Genomic DNA, 27,977 nt, shown 5'->3' with positions numbered 1-27,977 from the left:
CCAGCTGTGGCCCTCTGAGAAGGGACATCACCTCCTCCTTTGCTAACTGTAGCCATGGGTACCCTGACTTGATCTCCCGATTTAGCAGTTCACCTACGCAGCATCCTGCCAAGATACCAGCTGGCCCTGCAATGGTGAGTCAGACCCAGTTCTAGCTCCTCCAGCCAGTGCAGTGGAGCCAAAATCTCCATTCTCCTACCGTCTTACCCATAGAGATCCATCTAGGGTCCATAGCTTTTTTGTGACCATCTTGGAACCTAAATGTTCTGAGCATCTCCCTGTCCCCAGTGAGGTTAGTCTTTTAAAGGAAATTGCTAGGGTAAGTCCTGGGGTCCCCACACTTTCTTTGTTCAGAAGGCTGCCTGCCCTTAGTGGTGCCAAGTGACTGATTCTTATTAGGGCTCTTCTCTAAGAGATTATCAGGTGCTAACATTACTCTTCTGGTGGAACCATTGCTGGGGATTTTAAGGCACTTTTTTGCCTCTTAGAGAAGAAGGCTAAACCTACACATCCATTGGAATCCATATTATATGTTATTTTTTTTAAACCCCATGCATGATTCTGATATTCGGCCAAGGTAGAGAATCACTGAAATAAAGAAGACTGAGATGTAATGGTTATTAAGACTCACCTGTACAAGTTGGGAGGCTGTGAGCTGACTCGGATTCCCCAGCCTGCAGCAGACTTGCCCAGGCAGTCTGCTTATCATACAGATTCTCAAGTCTCGCTGATTCAGTAGGTCTAGGAGCGGAGGAGTGGGGAGGAATCCCAAATCCTAGTGAGATGCCAGGGGAAGGGACCCATGGGGAGGGCACGGACAAAGTGGGTGGAAGGCTGCCCATATGGTCGGTGTAAGCAGGGAGTTGTGCGAGGCAGGTGAGGTAGCTGAGGTAGTAGTTGTCATCATAAGGCGGAAACATAGTACGGCTCTCAAAATGAAATCTCAAGTGTCCTGTCAAATAATACATTCCCTTTGAGACTCTCAGGGCATGCTTTCAGATGGGAGAAAATGTACGTCCAAAATAGGAATCCCAATATCAGAACTCTCTATGGGAGGGAAGTGAACCCCCTGGGAATTCAGGCTGGGGAGACAGCTGCTACCAGTGGTCAGCAGGGAAAGGCTGGGGCTCTGATCACTTCATAGCTCTTTTCTGTCACTGGACTGCCTTCCACCCACAGGTATATCAGATAGAAGACCACATGAGCACAAGGAAAAATGTCCTCCCCATCAGGAAAGCATTCTCACATGCTGCTGCCACCACTGGTTTCATTTCCCAGATATCTGGGGATGTCAGGCCAAGCAAGCCTGAATGAGGTCAGTGGGAGCTCTCTCTGGAATTTTTGAGAAGTTGTATAAGGCAAATGCCTGACACACCTTGAGTTCTTTTTGTGAAATCTTTAGCTCTGACAGTTCACATCACATTTGCCCCCCTGGCTCACTGAACATGGTTTTGTTTTTCTAGTAGTGCTCATTGTGAGAGGAAAGAATATTTCCATCTGGTCCTAGAGCAGTCAGCAAGGAAAACCTGTGCAGCCAGGAAGTAGTTAATTGTGGATTCAAACCAGGTCAAATGCTACTGCCTCCGGAGCCCACACCTTGGGAGTTGCTCCCACTTCTCTCTGTCCTGGCAGTGACCCTAATGTGTCTCCTGATCCCCAAAGAACTCAGTCAGTGATATTGAACTCAAGTCATGGGACAAGAGCCTCTAGGGTATCGCCATTTGTAGTACCATGTCAGAAGGCTACCAAAAGAAGTCCTTTGCTCGAGTGGTCATGCTTTCAAACCTCTGACCACTCCCCAACCTTCCTTGGCCTCCTATTGGGCTAATATTTGGGAGCTGAAACAGTAGCCTTCCTGAAGCAGTGGTGGGCAGTTACTGGAAAGCCATGTGATTGTCTGAGTTGAACCACTTTGTCGAAGACCATTTTCCTTTTCACTCATCACCTTCCCCATATCCCACAAGAGACAGTCCCCAGAGCACAATAATCCTTTCCTGAGATAGACTGTAGAGGCATCGAAGAAAAGGAACAAAAGTGAGGCTAATTTTGACTTTTCTGGGGCCAAAGAAAAGAAAAGCAGGCAGGCAGGTCAGGTCCAGCTCTGGAGGCCAGGGTGGGCCGAGGATTGCAGTGCCAGGGGGTCTGCTCCAGTCACCAGGGGATTTGCAGAACAATGCAGGCAGAGGCAGGGGTGGGGGAAAAGGGAACAGAGTTTTGCCCTGGCTGCAGTGACCAAAGCCTGGTCTAGGCTCTGAAGCCTGGACCACCTCTTCCCCCTCCTACTCCCCTTCCTCCCTTCTTCCTCCTCTTCCTCCCTTCTTCCTCTTTCTTCTTCCTCCCTCCTTCTTCTTTCTTCTTCTTCTTTTTAACTGCAAACCCCATACCACTCCTCCTGAACTAAATTATTAAGGAATTAAGTTTCAGGGATTTCTTACAGACCCAGTAATGGTTCATGCTCCTCAGGGCTCTGTGAAGCCCTTCAGATTGTAGGCTGATGTTGGTATGCATCAGCATTTTTTTCTGGGATAAGGTCCTTGGCTCTCCTCTGATCCTCAAAGGCATCCTCCATTCAGAGCTATGCACCTCTATGAGGAGTGTCTGTCTCCCCACTTCCTGTCCCCACCAGGCAGAGCTTCTGTCCTTAATGTCAGTGCTGGTCAAATTTCAGTGTGCAGTAGAGTTAGTTGGGCATCCTCTTGAAATATTGATTCTGATTCAGTAGGTCTGCATTTTTTTTTAAGATTTTATTTGTTTATTTGACAGAGAGAGAGAGAACACAAGTAGGCAGAGCAGCAGGCAGAGAGAGAAAGGGGGAAGCAGGCTCCCTACTGAGCAGAGAACCTGATGTGGGGCTCGATGTGGGGCTTGATCGCAGGACCCTGAGATCATGAGCTGAGCCGAAGGCAGAGACTTAATCCACTGAGCCACCCAGGTGCCCCAAGAATCTGCATTTCTAACAAGCTCAAGGTGATGGGCTGCTGTTCTCTCAAAGGGTCAAGCTGTGATTTTCTCGCCCCAAGCCTGGATCTCGATCACAGTCTCTTAAGTGATCTCTAGACCACTCTTCCTATGGCCACTGGAATGATCTCAGTTGCAATTCTAATCTTGTTCTTCGCCTCCTTCCCTTCCTGTGGCTCCTCTCCCCAGCCTCTGTGGTCAGTAAAGTCATCTCGGAATCCATAAACAAAACCTTTACATGATTTGTCTTCATCCTGTCTTTTCCCCCAGTGTGCCTTTCAGACCATGAGTAGTTAATTTCATTCATGCTGGACTACATGAAAGCAAGGATTGAGGGGCTGTGGGGAGGGTGTGAGTCAGACTAGTGTCTGAATCCTGTTCCCGCCACTTCCTACTTTGTGATCTCTGAAGTCTAGTTTTTTCATATGCAGAATGGGAATAAAAAGACCTACCTCATGGAGTTAACCATGAGAAGCAAATGACATACTCTATGTAAAGCATTTAGCACAGTGCCCACATAGTCACTCCTCAATCAGCCGTAGCTATTGTGGCTTGATCATAATATGCTCTAAGTTTCCATTTGTCACCCGATTCCCTGATTGGCTTGTTCTCCTAGTTCCCCTTCTCTGCCTCATCACATGTCGCCCCCTCCACAAGTCCTTCCTGACTCCCTCACCCCCTCAAGCCCATGCAGGCTTTCACCTCAGTTGTAACACTGTGGGTGATTTTTTTGTATACTCTTTCTGCAACAATGCCCAACACGGTTTGGGGCACATATCAATAACTGTCACTAGAAAAGTTATAGGAAACTGAGTTGTGTTCTTATTTCTTTTTGTTGTGTAGTACTATACATATCTGTACTACCTACTTCTTAACTACAGTCAATATATATGTATTATATAATTGGAGAGATTTGTTTGGTAATTTTTTTCCTCCAACTAATGTAATCCTCAGTAATATCTATTACTTCTGCCCTGACGAATTGCAGATCTCAAAGGAGTCTGGATTAACATGAGCATTACCTTGTATTGAAATCAGTTCACTCAACAACTATTTATGGGCATTTTCCATGGGCACAATGAATGACCATAGTGAGGATCATCACATTTGCCCGGCAGCAGCACAGTGTATAGCTTTCTTTATGGAGGCATTGGCTCTGAGCTTCTGCCACGCTTCTGTTGACGCTGAGGCCTCCATCAGTAAGCCCCATTGTGTGCCCTAAGGGAGCCCATAAATACTAGGAATGTTCTGTAGATGTAGGCAAGGATCCCTTGGAGCCATTTCTCAACTCCAAAGTGGTTTGGGCAGAATATTCTACTTCTCGGAAAAATCAGTCCTTCTGAGTATTTGTACTCCTATCCGAGCCTCAATTCCCTCAATTCCCTAATAATAAAGGCCCCCCACCCAAGTCTCTACAGCTTACAAAGATCCTTCATGTACATTAATGAGAAGGATCTTTGTCACAACCCTGAGAGGCAGACCTGAATCCAGATCTGCTAACTATAGGTCGAGCAGTTCTTTTTGTGATTGAATTGCGTCTCTGAGCCAGGAAATGATGAAGTAGGATGGCGAAACCACCCGGCTGCTACTTGCTTTCAATTCATTTCCTGAAATGGGGGAGGGGACCAGCGAGGGAAACAGCTGTGGAGGGAGGATGGCCCTTCCACATCAGCAGGAGAGGACACTTGAACGTGGAAGATGAACTTTAGTCTGATTCCTGGCCATTCTCCTTGTCTCTGAACTCACAGACTGCAGTGGGCCTCACAGAACTTCCTGGTCTGCTGCAAAAGGAAATGGCCTCAACCACAAGGGCCTAGGTAGAGAGGCAACCAACAGGCATACCTCTTGGAAGACAAGTAAGCTGAAGCAGGAGCAGATTTTCCTGTTATATGTGACTCTCTGTGGCTATGTCCCATCAGTTGTTCTTTTGAGCAAAGCTGAAGTTTAAGTTAGGGGTCTTGTAGTTGATAACAGCTTGATAATAGCACCTGTGATTAGTGAGATTGCCAAGGGGAAGGTGACTGTCAGAAAGTCAGTATGTGTCCAATTGCCTTCTTGCTGTGGAAGTGCCTTTCCCTTGCTACTTTGGGATCTGGGATGATTTTTACTGAGGAAATCCAGGAGCTTCCATAGATGGGGAGATAGTCATTTCTAGGGATTGGGGTTCATGAACTTTGAAGTTCAATTCCAACTGTGAAGCTGACTACCAGAGTGTTTGGGCCTGTGCCTGGACTGGAGCCTCTCTGCTGATAGCTGTGAATAATGATGGATCAGATGATTTCAGCCTTGAATGCCTATTTGAATCCACCTGGGGAGCATTCTAAACTACATCTAAGCAGGGGTCCCACCCTCAGATCCTTTTCAATGGTCTGGGTGAGGCAGGGGATTGATAACTTTTTACAGGATCCCCTGGGCGATCAGTTGTATAGTCAAGGTGAAGAAATGGGATGGGTTAATCTCTGAGCTGTCCTGAAGATCTGGGGAGAACTCAGGTGTCCATCTGGTCCACAGTCCTCAATGCACCATGTGACCATTCTAAGAATGCCTTTAAACTCAAGGTCTTGAAATCCAGAGCTGAAAGCACTAAACAGAGGCCGCTGGCCAAGTCCATTATTTTAAAGTGGCAGGCTCTGTGGGGAGCAGTGTTCCGGGCACATAATAAGGTAGAGCAAGCAGGTGTCCAGGCATTTGGCTCCCAAGCCTGTGGCCCTGTCTTAATGCCACACAGTTCTGAAGGAAGCAAAGAGAATTACTAGAGAGCAAAATCACACTGTTGCCCAGTTTTCCCTTCAGCTCTGAAGGAAGCCAGGGGAATTACTAGGGGCGCAAAATAACTCTTTTGCCCAGTTTCCCTTGTAAGCCTTTCACCTTTCACCTTTCACCTGTTTTGGAGTTTAGTGAATATTTACTTATTCCTTCTACACTCAGTAACTTCATGTCCAAGCTCCAGAGAAGTGGGTTATTCTTATCCACAGATGAAGAAACTACAGGTGGAAAGATTGAGACTTTCCCTGGTCACACAGCACGATAATAACAGAAGCTGTGTAATGGAAACAAAAGTCCTTGTTTTCCTGGAGGAAAATCCCTTCCTCTCCACCTTGACTTAGCTATTCAGAAGCAGCAGGTCTCGGCTGTAGTGAGCTCCATCGAGAACAGAGGCACGCCTGTGTGAGGTTGTCCTGCCCTGGAAGAGGAGAGAGTGCATTATAGGCAACGCTTCTCTAGTGGGGCAGGCGTGCTTTTGGTGCCTCAGTGTCTCTCGCATGTTTACCAAGCCCTTCACAGCCTGTCCACTGCTTTTCCCTGGCCCTCTGTTCAGGATGAGCTGTCTAGGCTATCCTGAGCCACATCATTCCATCTGAAAAGGCAAAATGGCAGGAAGGCTCCCACCACAGGATGGAGGAGGTGATGAGAAGGAAACATGTAGGCTTTCCCGTGGTCCTGGAGGTCAGCAGAATAGCTGCAGAGGTGCTCCAGCAGGAACCATAGCATGCGGGAGTGGAAACTCCTGCTGGCTCCAGCAACATGTCGCGTGTCACCGCACATCATGTTTATGGCAGTTTACAAAGAGTGAAAAGACTATTTTTATGCAAATCTACTATGTGAATGTAGATTTCTTTTAGCTTTGCTCAGTGGAGAATCATTTCTGAAACTCTGCTATTGTTTCGCTCCCCCTTCCCACTCAGCTCGAAATTGATTAGCAGCCACAGAAAATGTGCCTCCAGAAACGGCGTCCCAGAGACGCGTGTCAGGCAAAGAATTTGTCCAGCCTGGCAAAACAGCTTTGTGGGGCTTTGCTCTGAAGATTCCAGCTGATGCTTCCCTTTGCAGAAGTGATAATCTCTGCACCTATGGAAGGTTATTGGATTGGGCTGATGAAAAATCGGATAGACCAAGAATAGCATCTGTAGACCCCATGGCTAGAATAGCCAGGACAGTGAACCACACTGCTCTGATCTGGCTTTACCTGATCTGTCATGCCAGGTGTGGCACCCAGCCTCCAAGGTAACCCCTAATGATTGGCATTTCTTGGTATCCACACCTTTGTATTGTGCCCACACACAATGAAGAGGGCTGATCCAGGATCAGGGATATTGCAAACTGATGGTGTGTGGCTTCCCAGGCTAGATCGTTAACAAAAATTGCAGTTTCCACCTTGGGCCCTTGAATTGCTCACTCTGGGAAGCCAGACACCCTGCTGTGAGGAGATCAAGCAACACTGTGGAGATTATGTCAGGAGGAACCAACTTCCAGCATGCACTTGCTAGGCACATGAATGCGCCCTGTCCGGAAACCTCCAGGCTCAGTTAAGCCTTCAGATGATTCTTGCTCCTCAGCATTTGAGTCTCAGCTGAGGCTTTGGACATCATAGAACAGAGATAAGCTGTCTCCACCGTGACTTGTGTGCCCTCCTGACCCACAAAAATACTGAGATAAGTCTTTATTATTGTTTTCTGCCATTAAGTTGTAGGAGTGATTTGTAATGCAATAGACGACTGGGGAGTATGTATAGACTGGGTCATAGAAGTATAGGATCATGGTGGGTAGAATATAAAGTTGGATCAGACAGAATCTATTGGTATGGGCCCACTCAGCAGTGACTCCAGATTCAGTGTTTGAAATGGGGGAGTTAGAAGTTGGTTGACTAAACCATGGCCCCAAGCGTCGCCTACACAAAATGAAGTTAAATGCCAGAACTGCTTTGTTGTAGGTGGTATGTTGTAGAGAAAGGTATTCAAAAGCTTAGGGATACTGGTATGTTAGAGTGGACTTCTCATGAAAGACCTATTCACCAACTCTGGAAGGGTCAAGAGGGCACACCTTTCATCACCACTGTGAGAAATTCAACATCCTTGAAGAGTTTTGTGGTCACTCTTCTCCTTTGGAACTGAAACCACCAAATGGGGATCCCTGATGTAGTAGGGGTGGTGGGATTCCAGAGTGGCAGGGCAAGAGGGATGTGGTTACCATAATTGGACAATTGAGCCAAAGCAATAATCACAGTTGTCTGACTCAGAACTGTGGCATCTGGCTAGTAGATCATGGTCCCTTTGGGGAAGAAAGATTAGCAATATAAAATTTTGACAGTATAGCAAGGTCCTTCCTCAAAGGGACAGGGATTTCACTTCGTCCAAGAGGTTCTTGATCTGTAAATTGGCTCAAGTCTGGGAATTGATTGAAGGGCCATTATGACTCTGTTTTGTGATCTAAGGTATATTACTGTTCACTCAACCTAAACTCTTATGCTTATCCATAGGTGAGAGTTCATGTTGATCCTTGGGCTGTGGTATGGTTTGGCTGGATGGTCAGAGACTTGACCATTATTGGGAAGTTGGTGACAAAGAAGTCTGGGGAAGAGCTAGATGTACAGACTTCTCTAGGCAAAAGATATGAAGATATTTGTCTTCCATATTAATGCTCACTAGAGGGTAACCTCACCATTCAGTCAGTGAGTCAATAATTCACTTACTCACTCATCATGAAGGAATGATCCCATAAACATATGACCTTTGAACAATGTAGGAGTTAGGGGCAGTAATATTCCACACTGTTGAAATCCACCTGTAACTTTTGACTCTCCCCAAACTTAACAACTTATAGCCTGTTGTTGACTAGAAGCCTTCACAATAACATAAACAGTTGATAAACACATGTTTTATATGGTATATGTATTATATGCTATATTCTTGCAATAAAATAAGCTAGAAAAAAGAAAATGTTATTAAGGAAATCATAAGAAACAAAAAAATACATTTACAGTACTGTATTATTAAAAAAAAATCCACATGTAAGTGGATCCATGCAGCTCAAGTTCGTGTTGTTCAAGGCCAACTCTATATATTCTTCGCTGAGATGTCTGTTAGGTCTTTGGCTCATTTTAAAGTTAGGTTTGTTTTCTTATTGTTGAGTTATGAGTTCTTTGTATATTTGGTCAGTAGTCTTCTATGAAATATCTTTTGCAAATATTTTCTACCAGTCTATGGCTTGTCTTCTCACAGTGCCTTTTGCAGAGCAGAAGTTTCTAATTTTAATGGAGTCTAGCTTATCAATTGTTTCTTTTATGGATCATGCCTTTGGTATGTATCTAAAATGTCATCACCATACCCAAGATCATGTCGATTTTCACCTAAATCATCTTCTAGGAGTTTTTTAGTTTTGCATTTTATAGTTAATTCTGTGACCCTTTTCGTTTTGTGAGGAGTGTAAGGTCTTTGTCTAGATTCATTTTTTGTACATAGATATTCAGTTGTTCCTGCACCATTTGTTGAAGAGACTGTCTTCATGCCATTGCATTGCCTTTGCTTCTTTGTCAAAAACCAGTGACTCTATTAAGATGGGTCTATTTCTGGGCTTCCTGTTCCATACTATTCTATTTGTCTATTCTTTCACCAATACCACACTGTCTTGATCACTGCAGCTTTGTAATAAGTCTTAAAGTTGAGTAGTATATATCTTCTAACTTTGTATTTTTCCCTCAGTATTATCTTAGCTATTCTGGGAATTTTGCCTCACCATAAAAACTTTAGAATCACTTTGTCGCTATCTATAAAATAACTTATTGGGATTTGGGGTGGGGGGAGATTGCATTGAATCTATAGATCAGATTGGGAAGAACATAGACTGTCATGTCATCTGGAAACAAACACAGCTTTATTTTCCTTTCCAATTTGTTTATCTTTTATTTCCTTTTCTTGTCTTATTGCACTAACTAAGACTTTCAGTATCACGTTGAAAAGAAGTGGTGAGGAGAAAATCTTGCCATATTCCTGATCCTAGGGGCAAGTGTCTAGTTTCTCACCTTTGAGTATGATGTTAGCTATAGGTTTTTTGTAGATACCCTTTATCAAGTTTAGAAATTTCCTTTTATTTCTAGTTTACCAAGAGTATCATAAATGGTGCTGGATTTTGTCAGATGCTTTTTCTATGTATATTTATAGGGTATGTGATTTTTCTTATTTCTCCTGTTGATGTGATAGATTACATTGATTTTTTTTTTTCCATGTTGAATTAGCCTTGCATTCCTGGGATAAACCCCACTTGGTCTTGGCATATAATTCTTTTTCTACATTGTTGGTTTTGATGTGCTAACATTTTTGAGGATTTCTTTCTCTGTGTTCATGAGAAATACTGGTCTCTAGTTTGTTTACTTATTTATTTATTTATTTATTCATTCATCATTTAGTTATTTGAGAGAGAGAGACAGAGAGAATACAAGCAGGAAGAGGGCAGAGAGAAAGGGACAAGCAGACTCCCTGCCAAGCTGGGAGCCCGATGTGGGGCTTGATCCCAGGACTCTGAGATTATGACCTGAGCTAAAGGCGGATGCTTAACTCACTGAACCTCCCAGGGCCCCTCTAGTTTTCTTTCCCTGTAATATCTTTGTCTGGTTTTGGTATTAGGGTAGTGCTGGCCTTATATAGAATGAGCTAAGAAATACCCATTCTGTTTCTGTCCTCTGAGGGAAGATTGTAGAGAATTGGTATAATTTCTTCCATGATTATTTGGTGATCCCGTGTGGGCCTGGTGCTTTCTGTTTTGAAAGGTTATTAGTTATTGATTTCATTAAATATAGGCTTGTTCTCCAGTGTGTTTTTCATTTCAGAAGTTATAGTTTTCATCTTGAGAAGTTTGATTTGTCTTTTTTATATCTTAACTTTTTGAACGTATAAAATGTAGGCATAACTATTCTAATGTTTTCCTGTGCTAATCATAATAACTCAGTTCTAGGTTGGTTTTGATGGGTTTTTCTGTTCATTATGAGTAAGTTTTCCTGCTTCTTTGCATCCTTGGTGGTCTTTGATTAGATGTCAAACATTGTGAATTTTATCTTGTTAGTTGCTAGGTATCTTTGTATTCTTATAAATTTTTTTCAGCTTTTGGGGTACAGTTAAATTACTTTGGGGATTTGCTTTTATAATTTATGACCTTGTGTCTGGAACAGTGCTCAGTTTAGGACTAACCAACATTCCCCAATGTGGCGGTAAGATCATTCTGAAAACTCTGCCCAATGCCCTGTGTGTTACAAGTTTTTCAAGTTTGATTGGTGGGAAAAGGCACTATTCCCAGCTCTATGTGAGCCTAGTCACTGTTCCTTGTTACCCATTTTGATGATTCTGTTCCTAGCCTCAGGTTATTTTTTCAAATAGGTACAGAGTACTCTGGTCTGTATCAGAAGGACACACAGTAGATCTCCAAGTTTTCACTCTTGAACAGCTCTCCACTCTCTGGTATTCTCTGTTATGAACTCTAGTTGCCTTTGGTCTTCTTGACTCAGGAAGTCTACCAGGCTCTACCTCAATACTCCTACCTCATGCTGCTGCCTGGAAACTTACAAGGCAGTAGGTTTTGGTAGTTAATAGGGCTCACTTCATTTGTTTACTGTCTGTCAAGAATCACTGCCTCTCATCACCTGATGTCCAGAGTCATAAAACCCATTGTTTTTGTATTTTGTCTGGTTGGTTGGTTGGTTGATTTATCTATTTATTTGATTGTTTAAGGTAAGAAAGCTTTTGTACTTGTGTTCTTACAGCGAAACCTTTTTATACGTAAGCAGTGGTCATTGTCATTTGAGAGGCTATATATTTACATGAGCTGTAGAATAACCTTCAGTCAGCCAGCAGGAGTTTTTAAGGCTACCCTAGGGTGCTAAACTGATTTCCTGACTCTCTTGTTTCTGGGAATTCCTTGAATTATTTGGGTCTAGAAGCTAATTTAAATAATGATTTTATGAAATTCCTAACCCTGCTATGATTTTATTCTCAGAATTAAAAAAAAGAAAGAACAGCAACGTTATGCTGAAGAGCAGAGGATACTAAGAATGAACTTTCACGAAGAGCTGTATTCAGGGGAGAAGATGAGTGACATATTAGCCCAGATGAAACTTGAGGAACTAAAAGGAGTCAGAGAAAAACAACAACAGAGAGAAAAGGAATCCCAAAGGTATTTTGAAAAGTTCTGCGTAAAGTCCTGGCTCTAGAGGAATAGCACTGTATTTTCCCCAGTGCTGTTTCCCAGTACAAAGAGGAAGAGTTGAGACACAGAGATGTGAACTAGTTTTAATGATTAAAGCTGGTCGTCAGATAAGGACTCATGCTCATTCTCATGCTCAAAGGTCCACTTTGCCTGACCATATTGTATCTTTATAGATATATGGAAGCTCTGCGAGTCCAGATCCAGGAGAAAATGCGGCTGTATAATATTACTCTACCTCCACTGTGCTGCTGTGGTCCTGATTTTTGGGATGCTCATCCTGATACCTGCGCCAACAACTGTATTTTCTATAAAAACCATAGAGGTGAGCTTCTTAAAGGAATGGTTGTGGTCTGGTGGCAATTAAAAAACAAACAAGAAATGTAGTGATCACAGTAAGTTAGCATTTATTGAGATTGATATCAGAGACTGTTATAACGCCTTTACAAAACAACTCTGGGACAATAAAAATAATTATAGTGAGTTATAATCCTTTTGAGATTGGCTATCTTCTTGTCTCCATTAATGCTGGGGAAATATTTCTACTCCACTGTAGGGAGACTTGGCTTCCTGGTTCTCCTATAAATGAAGAAATTAGGGCTTGTGTTTTATGGCCATCTGTCCAGTTGCATTCCCTGTTACTCAGATACTTTACTGTTACTTACAGATTTATTACCATCTCTATCCACATTAGACTGCCCAGATCTGCCAGGTGACACAGAGGAAAATGAGGACCAGTATAAACACTATCTTCAGGAATCGCAGCTAGAGAAAACAGTCCTTCTTATTGTCACTGATGTTTCTGTTTCCTGGCCATCCTTAAACATATTGATGTACACAGTGTAGAGATTATGTAGGCTTCATGCACACACCAAAATACCAAAATACCACCACTATTTGTATTCCTACTTCCCCATGATATGAGTTTCTCATCAATTCTGTGAGTTAAATTTTAAAAACACAAATCTTATCATGCCATTCTTCTGTTCTAAAACCTTGAGGGTTCAACATTACAGTACAAAATGCATGCCATATTTGGCATATTTTCTCTCTGGCCCCAGGAGACACTCCAACCTTATCAAACTTGCTATTTCCAGTACATGTCACCTTTTTTGTGCCTTTTGCTCCACATATTTTTCTGCCTAGAAGACCTCCTTTCCTTTACTCTTATTAATTATTTAAGACCATCTTACATGTTACTACTTCTGGAAATCTTTTCCATCTTTTCCTAGATGTATTTTCATTCATTTGCACTTCATTCAGTGATGATATTTTACATATACCTCAGGTTTGAAAGTGTTAACACTGCAATTTAATGATTTTTTTCTTTTTCTTTTTTTTTTTTAAAGATTTTATTTATTTATCACAAATAAGCAGGCAGGCAGAGAGAGAGAGAAGCAGGCTCCCTGCTGACAGAAAGCCCAGTGCGGAACTCAATCCCAAGACCCTGAGATCATGACCTGAGCCGAAGGCAGTGGCTTAACCCACTGAGCTACCCAGGCGCCCTGCAATTTAATTATTTTAGTGTCCATTCTCGTCATTATCTTTTCTGTCCTCACAGAGTGCTTGACATGTACTAAATAGTAAGTTTATTCAATGAATAGGAGAAGTTAATATCTATGAGACTTGTAGAGAAGCAGTAGTAATGGGAAGGAGATTGGCAGAGTGAGTAGTTTAGAATCTAACTTCATTCCTCACAGTGCAAACCTTTATTTGCAGCGTATACCCGGGCACTACATTCGGTCATCAATTCCTGTGATATCCCTGAGGGGACCTCAACTGTTCGAGTCGCCATGCATAATTTGGCTTCTGCACACAGACGGACTTTGAAAAATCTGTAATGAGAATCTGAATCCAATTGTTAGTATTTCAATCTTCACTTAAAGTCAACCCTGAGAGATTATTTCGGAAAAGCTGTTAAAATGTATAAAATGTGTAATCTGGAAAGAAGGACTGTCTGAACAAGACAACCATCTCTATAGTTAGATCATAAACATTGTTTCAGCCTCTGCCTGGGACTGAAATTGAAAGTCGACCTCCAAACTGGTATTTTTGCTGTGAACTGTAGAGAGTCTATTGTTTTAAAAATGATCACTCAGACCAATAAGGTTTTTTTTACTTAGCTCTGCTCTGATCAGAAGAGATCATGAGAAATCTTTGAGATTATCTCATTTATTGTCTTTCTTAAAGTGTATCTTTGAATCTTGACAAGATTGAAAATGTCTAGATAAAGCTGAAAAGAAGATGATATGAGTTTCTAAGTATCAGTGGCCATCTGTATTGCCGATAGCATTACTAGTTGTGTATAACAATTAGAGGTGAGAAGAATCTGAATTTGATGCATATTTTTTTCTCAAGATTTTTCTCTACTGGTTTTTTAACTTATTACCTCTTTCCCCATTCAGTGACATTGGACTTAGGACTTTATAATTTTATAATTTTGTATTGCAAAAATAAGGTGAATAAAACCTCTGTCTTTTGAGCATCTTGTAGGTGAAATCATTGTGAGTGACTTTTCAAAAAGTAAACTTGAAGTCAAAGTGAGTAATCAAGTCCTGCCTTATTTATCCCTGTCTTTTAAGAATCTGGTGAATGGCATAGCTACAAAACAGATGAAATAAAAATTTCTGTAGTTAGTATGAGTGTGTTATTTCTTCACAGTATTTCCTGACACAAAATATGAAAAGTTTATTACTGAATTAAAGATACTATGAATTTCTTTTTCTTACGTTTCTGTAATGGAGCAGTGTTGAAGAAGCACTTAGGTTACGTCTCAAAAAAACTCCTACTAAACATCTAGCCAGGTCATTGAAAATTAGAGCCAAAAATTACCTGTATGACAAGATTGACAGGTTAGTTAACCAGATTAATAATCTAGTTCAGTCAAAAGCTTTAAGTAATTATATCCACCATTCAGCCTTTAGGAGTTGTATTTTTTAACAGTTTTATTGAGATATAATTTATATACCATATGATTAACGCATTTGAAGTGTATAATTTAGTGGGTTTTAGTCTATTCTAGGATTGTGCAACTATCACCACTGTCAAATTTTAGAATAGTTTTGTCATTCTAAGGAGATACCCCCATAATCCAGCAATTCCACTTTTGGGTATATATCTAAAATAATTGGAAGCAGGATCTCGAGTGGATATTTGTATACCATGTTCATGGCAACATTATTCACAATAGCCGAGAAGTGGAAGCAACCCAGTGTCTGTCAACAGATGAATGTGTAAACAAAGCATGGTATGTATATAAATGGAATATTATTCAGCCTTAAAAAGTAAAGAAATGCTATCACATGCTTAAGTATGGATGAGTGCTAAGATCATTATGCTGCATGAAGTCGAGTCACAAAAAGACAAATACAGTATGATGCCACTCACATGAGAACCTAGAGTAGTCAAATTCACAGACACAGAAAGTAGAATAGTCCTTGCCAGGGTCTGCAGGGTGGAGGAAATGGGAAGTTGTTTAAAGGGTAGAGTTTCAGTTTTGCAATATGAAAAAGTTCTGGAGATCTATTTTACAATAATGTGAATCTACTTAATATTACCAAACTGTACACTTATAAACAATTACAATGGTAAATTTTAGTTGATTTGGCTTTTTTTTTAACCACAATTAAAAAAATTTTTTTTAAAGATTTTTTTGTTCATTTATTTGACAGAGATCACAAGTAAGCAGAGAGGCAGGCAGAGAGAGAGGAGGGGAAGCAGGCTCTCCACCGAGCAGAGAGCCCGATGCGGGGCCCAAACCCAGGACTCTGGGATCATGACCTGAGCCGAAAGCAGAGGCTTTAACCCACTGAGCCACCCAGGCGCCCCCACAATTAAAATTTTTAAGAAGAAAAATTCCATAATTCTTGCATACCATACACTTTCATTCCTTCCTCGCTCAGCCTTAGGCAATCACCAGCCTACTTTCTGTCACTATAGATTTGTCTATTCTGGACATTTTGTATAAAAGGAATCATACAATATATAGTTTTTTTGTAACTGGAATCTTTTGTTTAGTATGATATTTTAAGATTTTTCCATGTTGTAGCATGCATCAATACTTTATTGCTTTTTGTTGCCCAGTAATATTTCACCCTATGGATACCACGTTTTATTTGCTCATTCATCAGCTGATGAACATTTGGGCTATTTCTACTAATTGGCTCTTATGAATAATGCTGCTATGAACATTTATTGACAAATTTTTTTGTGGACATATATTCTCATTTCTTTTGGGCATATACCTAGAAGTAAATATGCTAGGTCAAATGGTAGCTATATGTTGAACCTTCTGAGGAACAGAAAACTGTTTTCCAAAGTAGCTGCACCATTTTGTATTCCCACCTATGGTGTATAAGGGTTCAGAGTTCTTCACATTTACCAACCTGTGTCCTTATCTGTCTCTTCCATTATGTGCCCTGCCCCCCCCCCCCGTGTGAAGTGATATCTCACTGTGGTTTTAATTTGCATTCCACCACCCCATAGCTAATAATGTTGAGCATCTTTTCATGTGCTTATCAGCCATTTGTATATCTTCTTTGGAGAACTATCTTTTCAGATCCATTGCCTAATCTGTAATTGGGTTATTTGTCTTTTGATTGTTGAGTTAATGAGTCTTAGTATATTTACAAACAGGCCTCTTATCAGACACATGATTTGCAAAGACTTTCTCCCATTCTGGAGATTGTTTTTTCACTTTTTTAATTATTTCCTTTGCGGCACTAAAGTTTTTCATTTTGATGAACTCCAGTTCATCTACTTTTTTGTTCTTGTTTCTTTAATCATTACCTAATCCACTACCTAACCCTAATACACTCCTATGTGTTCTTCTAAGAGTTTTATATTTTTAGCTCTTACATATAGGTCTGTGAATTATTTTGAGTTAATTTTTGTGCATGGTGTTAGACAGGGGCCCAACTTCATTCTTTTGCATGAAGATATCCTGTTGTCCCAACAGTATTTGTTCAAAAAAACTATTATTTGCCCTATTGAGTTGATGTGACACTCTTGTCAAAAATTAGTGGACCATTGATCTAGGGGTTTATTTCTGAATGTTCAGTTCTGTTCTATTAATCTCTGTTTATCATTATATTGGTATAATCTTTTTTTTTTTTAAGATCTTACATATTCATTTGTCAGAAAGAGATTGCATGAAAGAGCGTGCACAAGCAGGGGTAGCGACAAGCAGGGTGAGAAGCAGACTCCCCTGAGCTAGGAGTCTGAGGTAGGACTCTATCCCAGGAACCTGGGATCATGACCTGAGCCAGAAGTAGATGTTTAACTGATTGAGCCACCCCGGCCTCCCCAATCTATCTTAATATAGCTGTAGTGAGTTATGAAGTTGGGAAGTATGAGTCCTCCAACTTTGTTCTTTTTTTTCAAGATTGTTTTGCTATTGTGAGACCTTTCATTTTTCATATGAATTTTAAGATTATCTCCTGCAAAAAAGCTAGCTGAGATTTTTTTCATAGGGATTGCATTGAATCTGTAGATCAGTTTGAAAGCTATTGCCTTGTGATTCATGAACATGGGATATCTTTATATTCAAGTCTTCTTTAATTTCTTTCAATGTTCTGTATTTTCAGAGCATAAAATTTGTACTTATTTTGTTAAAGTTATTCCAAAGTATTTTATTCTTTTTGGTGCTGTTTCAAATAGAATTGTTTTGTTAATTTTATCTTCAAGTTGTTCATTGCAAGTGTATAGAAATGTAATTGATTTTTGTATATGGATCTTATATTCTACCACCTTTCTGAACTCTTTTTTATTTTAATAGTTTCTTAGAGGATTTCTTGGGATTTTTTTTTACATGTAAGATCTTCTCATTTACAAATAGAGATAGTTTTTTCTCTCCTTCTGAATGCCTTTTTGTTGTCTAATTGCCCTGGGTAGAACATCCAGTACCATGTTGAATAGGAATGATGAGTGACACTCTTGTCTTGTTTCTGATCTTGGGGGAAAAGTATTTAGTCTTTCATCATTATGTATGTTAGCTGTGGGTTTTAATAAAGGATTTTTTTTTAAGAGATTTAAAGTGCATGAGCTGTGGGGGGGGGGGGGGGAGGGGGGGGGGGGGGGGGTCATAGGGTCAGGGGGCGGGGAGAGAGAGAGAAAGAGAGAGAGGATCTTAAGGAGGGTCTACACCCAGCACAGAGCCTAACATGGGACTTGATCTCACAACCCTGAGATCATGACCTGAGCTGAAATCAAGAGTCAGATGCTTTCCCCATTAAGCTACCCAGGAGCTCCAATAAAGGGTTTTTGTTGTTGTTGTTGTTTTTCAAGATTTTATTTATTTATTTGTCAGAGAGAGGGAGAAGAGTGCGCAAGCTGGGGAAGCATCAGGCAGAGGGAGAAGCAGGCTCCCCCCTGAGCAGGGAAGCTGATGTGGAGCTCGATCCCAGGATGCTGGGATCATGACCTGAGCAGAAGGCAGACACTTAACCGACTGAACCACCGAGGCGTCCCCCAATAAAGCTTTTTTTTTTTTTTTTTTAAGATTTTATTTATTTGGGTGAGAGACAGAAAGCATGAGAGGAGAGAGATCAGAGGGAGAAGCAGACTCCTTCCTGAGCAGGGAGCCTGATGTGGGACTCGATCCTGGGACTGTAGGATCACGACCTGAGCCCAAGGCAGCCGCTCAACCAACTGAGCCATTCAGGCGCCCCCCAGTAAAGGCTTTTAATAAAGGGCTCCTGAATGCCCTTTATTAGTTTGGGGAAGTTACCCTCTGTTTCTAGTTTATTGAGTGTTTTTATCATGAAAATGTGTTTAGTTTTGTGAAATTTTTTTAAATTTCTTTTTTTCCTATTTAATAAGATATATTACTTGGTTTTCAGATATCAGACCAATCTTTTACTTCTAGGATAAGTTGTATTGGTTCTTATTTATTTGGTGTTGTACAAGTTTTTCCTTGTTCTATTTTTTTAGTTGGTTTATCTGAGATAGGTGATTTGACTTATCTAATATCAAGTTAATAGTAAATGATGATGGGATTAAATCTTACATAGACTTAAGCAGCTTTCAAGTCTTCTTCCTCTAAGTTCAGTCTCTGAACATATAAGTCTCACCTGAGTAGGAGTATGGTTTTGCATTGTAATTTGGTCCTATCTAAACAGTGTTAATGATTTATTTTTGTGGGGTTAGAGAATGCTAGAATGGCTTGCAGCTACCAAGGAGGAAGCCTGAGTTTCATGACCCTCATTGGGAGTGTGGTGAATCCTGTGTGAATTGATGGATGCACTTTGGAAAGAAACCTGGAATCTAAGAGTGTGCCTGAATTTACAGGTTTGTGAAATCACAGTTGGGAGGACAAATTCTGTGTTTTCTAAACGAGCAGTGACCTGTTAAAATGAAGAGGACTTAATGTAAGAAGTAAGCCTAATTGAAATAGATTTTGAAGGGTGCCTGGGTTGCTCAGTGGGTTAAGCTTCTACCTTCAGCTCAGGTCATGGTCTTAGGGTCCTGGGATCGAGCCGTGCATCGGGCTCTCTGCTTGGCGGGGAGCCTGCTTCTTCCTCCTCTCTCTCTCTCTCTGCCTGCCTCTCTGCCTACTGGTGATCTCTGTCTGTCAAATAAATAAATAAAATCTTTAAAAAAAAGAAATAGATTTTGATTTCTGGGAGGAAAAATATAATTAAATTTGGACCAAGTATTTCAAATAGGATAGATGGCAGGCATTTCAAGTAAAAAACAAATGAATAAGAATGAATACTTTCCTAGATCATTATTTCTTTATTCCTCTCAAACTTCCTCTAGGTTTTCCCTCATACTCATCAGTTGGTGACAAAATACACACTGAAAAGACAAGCAGTTTAAAGAGAGCTTCCCCAAGCTCCTACCATCATATCTACCTACCTACCTGCGTCTCTTATTCTTATTAATATGGATAAACTATTTATTCCGTCTTGGGTCTGCTCTGACTTGTGTGGCAAGATCCAGTTCCCTTCCTCCTATTCAAAGACATTGCCTCAGCATCTCTTCCCCTTGTCTTCTGCAACATAATTTCCTCCTGACTACTAGTCTTCCTATCAATATATAAATTTGCTGTAATTTCTTCCACCTTTAAAACCAACCAACTTTAAAAGAGAGAGAAAAGAAAAGAAAGCAACCTCTCTTTACCCTGCTTCTCCTTCACCTACCACCAACCTTCTCTGCTTCTCTTTATGGCAAAATAAAGTCTTTGAGTTGTCTGTCCCTTCTCCTGCTGCCCTCACATTCTCTCTTGAGTGCCTTCTAGTAAGACTATTTGCCTTTACCTCTCCAACGAAAGCACCTTTTTTAGCCACTAATGACTTCCACGTTGCAGAATCCCATGGTCATTCATTCTCAAACTTCCTCTTCACCTATCAGCAGAGTTAAACACAATTGATCACTCCATTTTTTTTTTTTTAAGTACTTTATCACCTAGCTTCTACAACACCAAAGCTTTCGGTTTTTCTTCCAACTCACTTGGCCATTGCTGCTTCGGGTTTCTTTGCTGTGTTTTTCTCATCTCCAATTTTGCAATATTAGGGTGTCCCAGGATCAGTCTCTGGACTTTTTTCCATCTACACTTGCTCTTTTGGTGATCTCTTTTCTTCTGGTGGTTTTAAATGTTCTCTACAAACTCCCACATGTATATCTCTGGTCCAGACCTCTCCCTGAAACCAAATTATCATAACCCTGACTGCCTACTTGACATTTCTGCATTTTTGGTTCCCGTCAAATTTGCTCTTTCTCCACACTTTCCCATATCAATGAATTGTAGTCCTATCTATTTATTGAGGACAAGAAACTTGAAATACCACTGACTTCTATCTTCCTCTCTCGTTCATCCTTCTTCACTTCCTCAGCAAGTCGTGTCAACTCGACCTTCAAAATGTATCTCCAGTTCACGTGACTTATACTGCTAGATGCCAGCATCTCTCTCGTGGGTTATTATAAGAGTTTCCTAAGTAATTTGTCTTTGTATTTTTTTTTGTCTTTGTCTTTGTATTTTTTTTTTTAATTTTTATGTATTTTTGGGCGCCTGGGTGGCTCAGTGGGTTAAGCTGCTGCCTTCGGCTCAGGTCATGATCTCAGGGTCCTGGGATCAAGTCCCGCATCGGGCTTTCTGCTCAGCAGGGAGCCTGCTTCCTTCTCTCTCTCTCTCTCTGCCTGCCTCTCAGTGTACTTGTAATTTCTCTCTGTCAAATAAATAAATAAAATCTTAAAAAAAAATTTTTTTATGTATTTTTAAATTTATTTATTTATTTGAGAGAGAGTAAGCACAAGCGGGGGGCGCAGGGTGGTGAGGCAGAGGGAGAAGCAGACTGCCCACTGAGCAGGGAGCCCCACTCAGGGCTCTGATCCCAGGACCCTGGGGTCATGACTTGAGCTGAAGGCAGATGCTTAACTAACTGAGCCACCCAGGTGGCTCTTGTCTGCTTGTCTACTTGTGTTTCATGAACTTTCTCCATATATGAACCACACTTAACACATCCAAAAACCAACCTTCAGTCTCCCCCCACTCTACACACACATACACACACTCTCAAACAACAAAAATCTGTTCCTTCAGTCTTCTCCATCTCAGCAAATGACCACTCCATCCTCGTAGGAGTACAGGCCAAAAAAGGATAGCGTCAACCTTTACTCTCTTCTTTCTTATGCAACCCTCATCCATTTCTTGTTGGCTCTACCTTAAAAAATGTATTCCAAACACAACACTTTGAAATGTTGTGCTTCAGTGTTGTATCTGCCCCACTGCATCCCTGATCTAAGTCAACATAATGCCTGAATTATTGTGGCCATCTCCTAGTTTCTTCTTGTTTCTATATTTGTCCCCTGATAGTACTGCAACCAGAGCAGTCCTTTCAGAAAAGTAAGATCATTTCATTCCACTGCTCAAAGTCCCCTTTGGCTACTCAGAAATAGCCAGTGTCCTTGTAATGTCATAGAAGGCCCCATAAAATCAGGGCCCCATATAAGGTCCTAATCACTTCTGAAGCTTTATCTCCTACTGCTCTTTGTTCTTGCTCATTCTGCTCAGCCCTTTGGGACAATCTAGGGATACTTTTGCTTTAGGGATAATTTGCTCTTTGCTCTGCCTGGGGACATTTCTCCCTTAGATAATATTTGGCTAACTTCCTTAACCTCCTTTAAGTCTTTATTCAAGTGTGTCTTATTGAAGGGCCTTCCTGGATCATCTTATTTTAAAATGTGACCCTCCTGACCTCCTCCACTCCCAGGTACTCCATATCCCTTTTCCGTGCCCCTTCATGATATTTCTACCTGTATGACCTACTGTATATTTTACTTAATGTTTATTTTCTCTCTCGCTCCCTGCTGGATTGTAGACTCCATGAGGACAGGGATTTTTGCCTGTTTTTGTTCAGTGGTGCATCCCTAGTTCTCAAGACTATCCCTGGTACATAAAAGGCTCTCAGTAAATGTTTGTTAGATGAACAAACAGATTTGTCCTTTAAAAATTCCAAGTATTTCTACATGACTCATAGTTTTACCTAATGTTTTTGATCTTTACTCCAAAGGTCTCTAGACATCATTTTACTTTGTATTTTATTTTCTTATTGCTACTGTAATCTGGCAAAAACAATTTCTCTGGGCTACAGTATTCTGTTTTATAAAATAAGAGGGTTATAGTAAGTAACCTTTAATCTCCCTGTAGCGCTAACAGTGTATGAATTTTTTAATTATGTTTTATACTTTTGACCTCCCTCAAGGTTTCCATTTCATTTGCTGAGCTTGCACTAGTAGTAGGTTTTACCTGTGGATGGTGAGGGCAGGGTGGGACGAGTTCACTCAGCTCTGCTCTCACTGCATCACTGATCTTGTCAAAGTAGATGCAGGTTCAATAGGTCCCAGTGGAAGAGAGGGCAGAATAGGAGGACGTAAGAAAGTATGGGTGTGTGTCCAGCAAGAGGGGCACAATCCCAGGGAAGCTCAGCCGTGTTGTTCCCCAGAAGGATACTTTTCTCGGTTACACACCCATACCACGCCAAGAGCCGGAACCCGTGTATGATTAAGAGGCCATTCCAGGATTACGGTAGTAGCGGAGGATATTCATGTACTAGTTTTCCTGCAAAAAGAAAGTGGGTGGGTAATATATTTTCCTAGGTGTCTTACCAAAATAGCTTGCTCCAGTTGCTTTGGTTTAGTAAACTCTGTGTCCTCCCCCTTGCATTGTTCTGGTATATTGCTCTAGTATACTACTTAATTGTCTAGGCCTCGCCCTATCTATTTAGCCCTTTTATGATGACAGGAAGGAGATTGTCCACAACTTTATTGACTACCCACTGGGCTCAGAGGCTAGAAACTGCTGCTCTTGCTTGTATCTTGTAACCTTTTAAAGTGCGATAAAGGAGGTATCTGGTATTACTTTACTATGCTTACTTAGATTATGTTTTTGGAGGCAAAATATTTCTTTTAATTTCCCTTTAGGCATAGTGAGCACAATGTGCTTTGTGTCCTGTCTTGGACGTTTTTCCATGTTTCTCAGAAAAAAAGATTTAAGACATTGGAAATATTACAGAAAAGAGAAAACAAATGTTCTTCTGGCATGCTAGGCCCATTCTGTTAGGTAAAAGGCTTTGAATATGTTGACTTAGGTTTTTATTTTAATTAATTTTTTTTTTTAACTTAGATTTTTAAACCAGTCTTAAGGCAGAAAGAAATGGTCCATTTCTGGTCTTGCTCTCAGTATTACTGATCACTACTAGAGGGATATGCCAAGGCGAAGTCTAATGGATTCCTTTTGAGTAAGGCCGTTTGATACTATACCACATGAGGAGGCATCTCTTTGGGGCCCCAAGATGAGATCACCCTTGGTAGAAGTTGTCATTTAATTCTTGGCTCAGGTTCTTTGCCACCCTCCTATCCCCACACACCAGAAATCTACAGCAGTCATTAATGGATGAAACTAGTAGACATTTTCATCATCTGAACCCACTAATTCACCCTCACATCACTGAAAGTGCGAGAAGCAGATATTGTGCCTCCTGGTGTGATGTAGTATGGAGCATACATCGCCTTCTGTAAAGTGTTTTTGCCCCCCAAAATTCGAAACTGAATGTAATGAAGACTTGAAGCCTTTTTCATCTGCCCTAAGGAACCCACCGTATATAAGAAACTTATCCCGTTCACTTAGGAGGATACTGTGTTCCATACTGGGGAGAACTGAGAAGATAGCCACTCAAATCATTTTCTGTGTTTTCTGGTTTAAGTAAAGACAATATGTAAAGAGAAAAGGAGTGAGGATTCCTTTATAGGAAATAGAGGGGGAAAAAATTATACTATCACGAAGCAGAAATCTGGAGGATGAGTCGTTCAGAAGTAAACTGACAATTCCTTTAATGAGTTAATGGAATAAATTTTTAAAAATGGAGAGGTAGCTCTAGATTTCCAAATAAGACAGACTTCTAAAGATAACCACCAAATATAATGTATGGACCTTGTTTGGATCCTGATGTGAAAAAAAAAAAAAAATGTCTTTGTACCAATCAAGAGAATTTGAAGAGTCTAAGTTACTCATTTTGGTAAGTAGGATGATGGTATTATAGTTATATAAGAAAATATCTATACAGGTATAGATACTGGAGAATCTAGGGATGAAATAAAATATTTGAGATTTACTTTGAAATAATTCAACAAAATGAGACAACAAGAGAGCGAGATGGAGTAAGTGTAGCAAGAGTTCATGACTAGTGAATCCAGATAATGGGCATGTCCCGGTCTCATTGTGCTGTTTGGTCTATTTTTTAATACATCTGAATTTTCTTAACGACAATTTATTTTAGAAACCTCGGGCCTGACATAACCTTGTTAGCATTGTAAGTGTCCTCCTCACTGCCTTCCCCCCTAAATAATAGAAAGTTTAGGTATGAAAGTAGTACCCCTCAGCTGTGGGACTTGTGACATAGTAGTTATTATCCATTACTATTAGAACCTAGAGGCTGCAGCGTTCTGTGGCCTTTCTATAGGAAGGAGTGATTAAGTAGAAATTAAGTCCATTCCCACAAGCCAGGTCTGTATGGTAGTCCCCTTAACATAGCTCACATCTTAACTAATCAGATAGGCTCCCAGTCACCTGGCTTTATAATCAGGTGAATTCCCAGGCATATAAAACTTTGGAATATGAAGGATGAAAGATCATGGAGAACATGAGAGCACAAATGACAAGAATCACGAAATGGTAATTGTGAAAGAAGCTTTGAAATCTTAGGGAGAGATGGGAGTAAGAGAGTATTTACGGAACTCAATTTATGGATGGGAAAAATCACTTATAATTCTTATCTTCCCTCTGAATAGAGACTTCTGGAGGTTGAAAAATTGCTTATTGTTGTCAAAGCTCTTTCTTGCTCTGTCTTTAGAGGCCCTGCTGCTATAGGACTGTTCATACAGTGGTTGAGATCGAAGTCACAGTTTAGATCCTGGTTCTTCCACATACCAGTTGTGTGGCCTTAAGCAACTTACTTAAACTCTCTGTGCCATAGTTTCATCATCTACAAAATGGGAATAATAATAGTGCTTGCTTCCTAGAGTTGTCGTGAGAATGCAGTGAGGTAGCGTGTAGATAAATAACATAGTGCTTGGCACATGTTAAGAACATTAAGAGGCAATTGGGGCGCCTGGGTGGCTCAGTGGGTTAAACCCTCTGCCTTCGGCTCAGGTCATGATCCCAGGGTCCTGGGATCGAGCCCCGTATTGGGCTCTCTGCTCAGCGGGAGCCTGCTTCTTCCTCTATCTCTGCCTTCCTCTCTGCCTACATGTGATCTCTGTCTGTCAAATAAATAAATAAAATCTTTAAAAAAAAAAAAAAAAGAAGAAGAAGAACATTAAGAAGCACGGTCTGCTCTGCTCACGTTGGCTTTCTGTGGAATCCTGATGCTTCAGATACTTTAGCTGGGAGTGAGCTAGGTAGGTATAGGAACATAGGGACGTCCAATTTGACCTTTTAATGCCTAAGAGAAAAAGGTTCCTATATGCCTAGGTTATTATGACATTTATATTTGATTTTCATCAAATTTGATACAAATTTGATCAAAATCAAATTATTTGATTTTATTCATTGTTCCATCTTACATTGAGCTTTTATACCACTAAAACCAGATTTTTTTTTTAAGTTGGAGAATCAAGAAAAGAGTTTGCCTTATTGCCAAATGGATGGGTGTGTCATTTAAATTGCAAATTAGCACACCTTCTTCATTGCTCAACCAGAGGTGAGATGATGCCTACATTAAAATCCTTCCTGCTCAGAACTGTAGGTACCCTCATCCAACAGGATCCACCCACCTTATCAAGATTGGGTTATGCTTCAGCTGGAGGAGGGACATGCCTTAACCTGCTTTCCTAGGTGGGCACTGTGGTTTTTCTTCTAAGGAGCTTAAAGCAGTTGCCATAGAGCCAACCAACCCATCTTTTTTCTATCAGTCATTAGTACTTAATGTTCAACATGTAAAACCTGACTGTCATATACAGCTTTTTAGGGTTCAGAGTCGCGAAGTCTTCTTTCCCATAAGATAACTTTGTTGTTCCTACCTTACCAGTAACTTGGGCCAGGGATCATAGATGAAGGGGAACCAGAAGCACAGCTGAGACAGAGAGAGGGTGCCACAGAGACATAAGGCAAAGAACAGAACTGAGACTAAGATTAGTAATGGAAGATCAAGGGCAAAGTGTTTGAAGCAGAGCAGGATTGGAGCATGAGGCAACATGATAGAAATCAGTCGGTTAGCTCAACATGGGTCTCTGAAGAATGGGGCGGTACTTCTTGTTAGTCTAGAAGAGTGACATGTAGTGGCTTACCCTGTGGTGTCTGTCATTAGGAACAGTAAGGCTGTAGAGCAAGTATGGACTTCCATACAGTGGCTCAGGCTGGAAAATTCATTCGTGAAGGAATGTCATCTGACCCAGGTAAACAATGATACCTGGAGACCTAGTTAATACTCCTCTAAATGTACAGCTTTCAACCGATTACATTTTCTGAACTCCTTACCTACATTTTCCTCTTGTCTATTGGCAATATGGAAATGTATAGTAACAACTATTAATGAAACTTAGTTTGACTCCGGAAATAAAATGCAACTAGATCCATATGACTACATATCTGACCTACTGAGGCGGTAGGAGTTAGAGAATTTGTTTAGGCCACCGTAGAGTTCTGCTATATGGTATGCAGGAAGTAGGCTGTAATGTTAATTTCAAGACACGTTGCTTTCAATTAATGAGTCAGTTATCCTAGTTACCATCAGGCATCATGTTCCTGTGCTTGCTAGGAGCCCTTTCTCAGCTGAGCAGTTGAGATAATAGGTCTTGTGAGGTAGAATGATGCATAGAGAGATTCACTGTATTCATCCGGTACGTAGGGGGATTGGTTCCAAATTGGGTGTTGACCCTACATGAATCTCATAGGTTGAGTCTAGCCCCTCCTTGGGAGTCCAGGATGCTGGATGCTGGCTAACAATGTTAGGGTTAGGAGAGTCCCTTAGGATTAACCGTAGTTAACCCTATGTCCTTTATTGGTCATTTGAAATGCCCTTCCTATTCTGTCTTAAAATTCTATTTACACTTAAGGCAAAGTACTAGTGCCACCTGCTCTATGAAAAGATATTTTGATTTCTCTCAATCCAAAGCAATTATTCCTCCTGCCCAATCACAGTATACTGCCTGTAACTCTGGGTAGCACATATTTTTTCTGCCTTAAATGATAATTATTTATATATGTTAAAAGGTCATTTTCAAAAAAGGTTAATCATGACTGTCAGGCAGATATTAAAAGAGCATATGTTGATACTAAAATGAACATGTGTTAAAGGCTTTAATCCATGAGGGAATAAGCAGATGTTTTAACTGGTTCTAAGAAAAAGTAAAAGAAAAAAATACTCCTATGGATAAAGGAATGTTGAACTGAAAGTTCAAATAGAGGCAGAACTTGTCTCTTTCATAGTTATTTATGATTTGTAGAATTATAAATTAGATCAACTAGAGGCTACAACCAGATACCCTGGAGGGCAGTTTTCTAGACCGTGGATAATATGTTTTCTACCACTTCCCTTGTTTTGATCAAGACT

General features: G+C 40.7%; 1 protein-coding gene across 4 annotated transcripts in view; it reads left to right on the top strand.

Annotated features, from left to right (window-relative positions):
- CCDC15 (coiled-coil domain containing 15) overlaps nt 1-14,567 on the top strand; it is a 79,291-nt gene extending 64,724 nt beyond the window's left edge. For all 4 annotated transcript variants that reach the window (XM_059414454.1, XM_059414475.1, XM_059414465.1 and 1 more), the window contains 3 exons: nt 11,722-11,898; nt 12,105-12,253; nt 13,648-14,567. In XM_059414454.1, the coding sequence (XP_059270437.1) occupies nt 11,722-11,898; nt 12,105-12,253; nt 13,648-13,769 (448 nt within the window). In that variant the 3' untranslated portion in view covers nt 13,770-14,567. The remainder of the gene's footprint in view (nt 1-11,721; nt 11,899-12,104; nt 12,254-13,647) is intronic.
- Nucleotides 14,568-27,977: the final 13,410 nt, after the last annotated feature.

This window comes from Mustela nigripes, chromosome 1 (genome assembly GCF_022355385.1).
Source record: "Mustela nigripes isolate SB6536 chromosome 1, MUSNIG.SB6536, whole genome shotgun sequence".
NCBI classification, from domain to species: domain Eukaryota; kingdom Metazoa; phylum Chordata; class Mammalia; order Carnivora; family Mustelidae; genus Mustela; species Mustela nigripes.
Note: the sequence above shows the minus strand (reverse complement) of the source record. Positions and strands in the feature narration are given on the sequence as shown.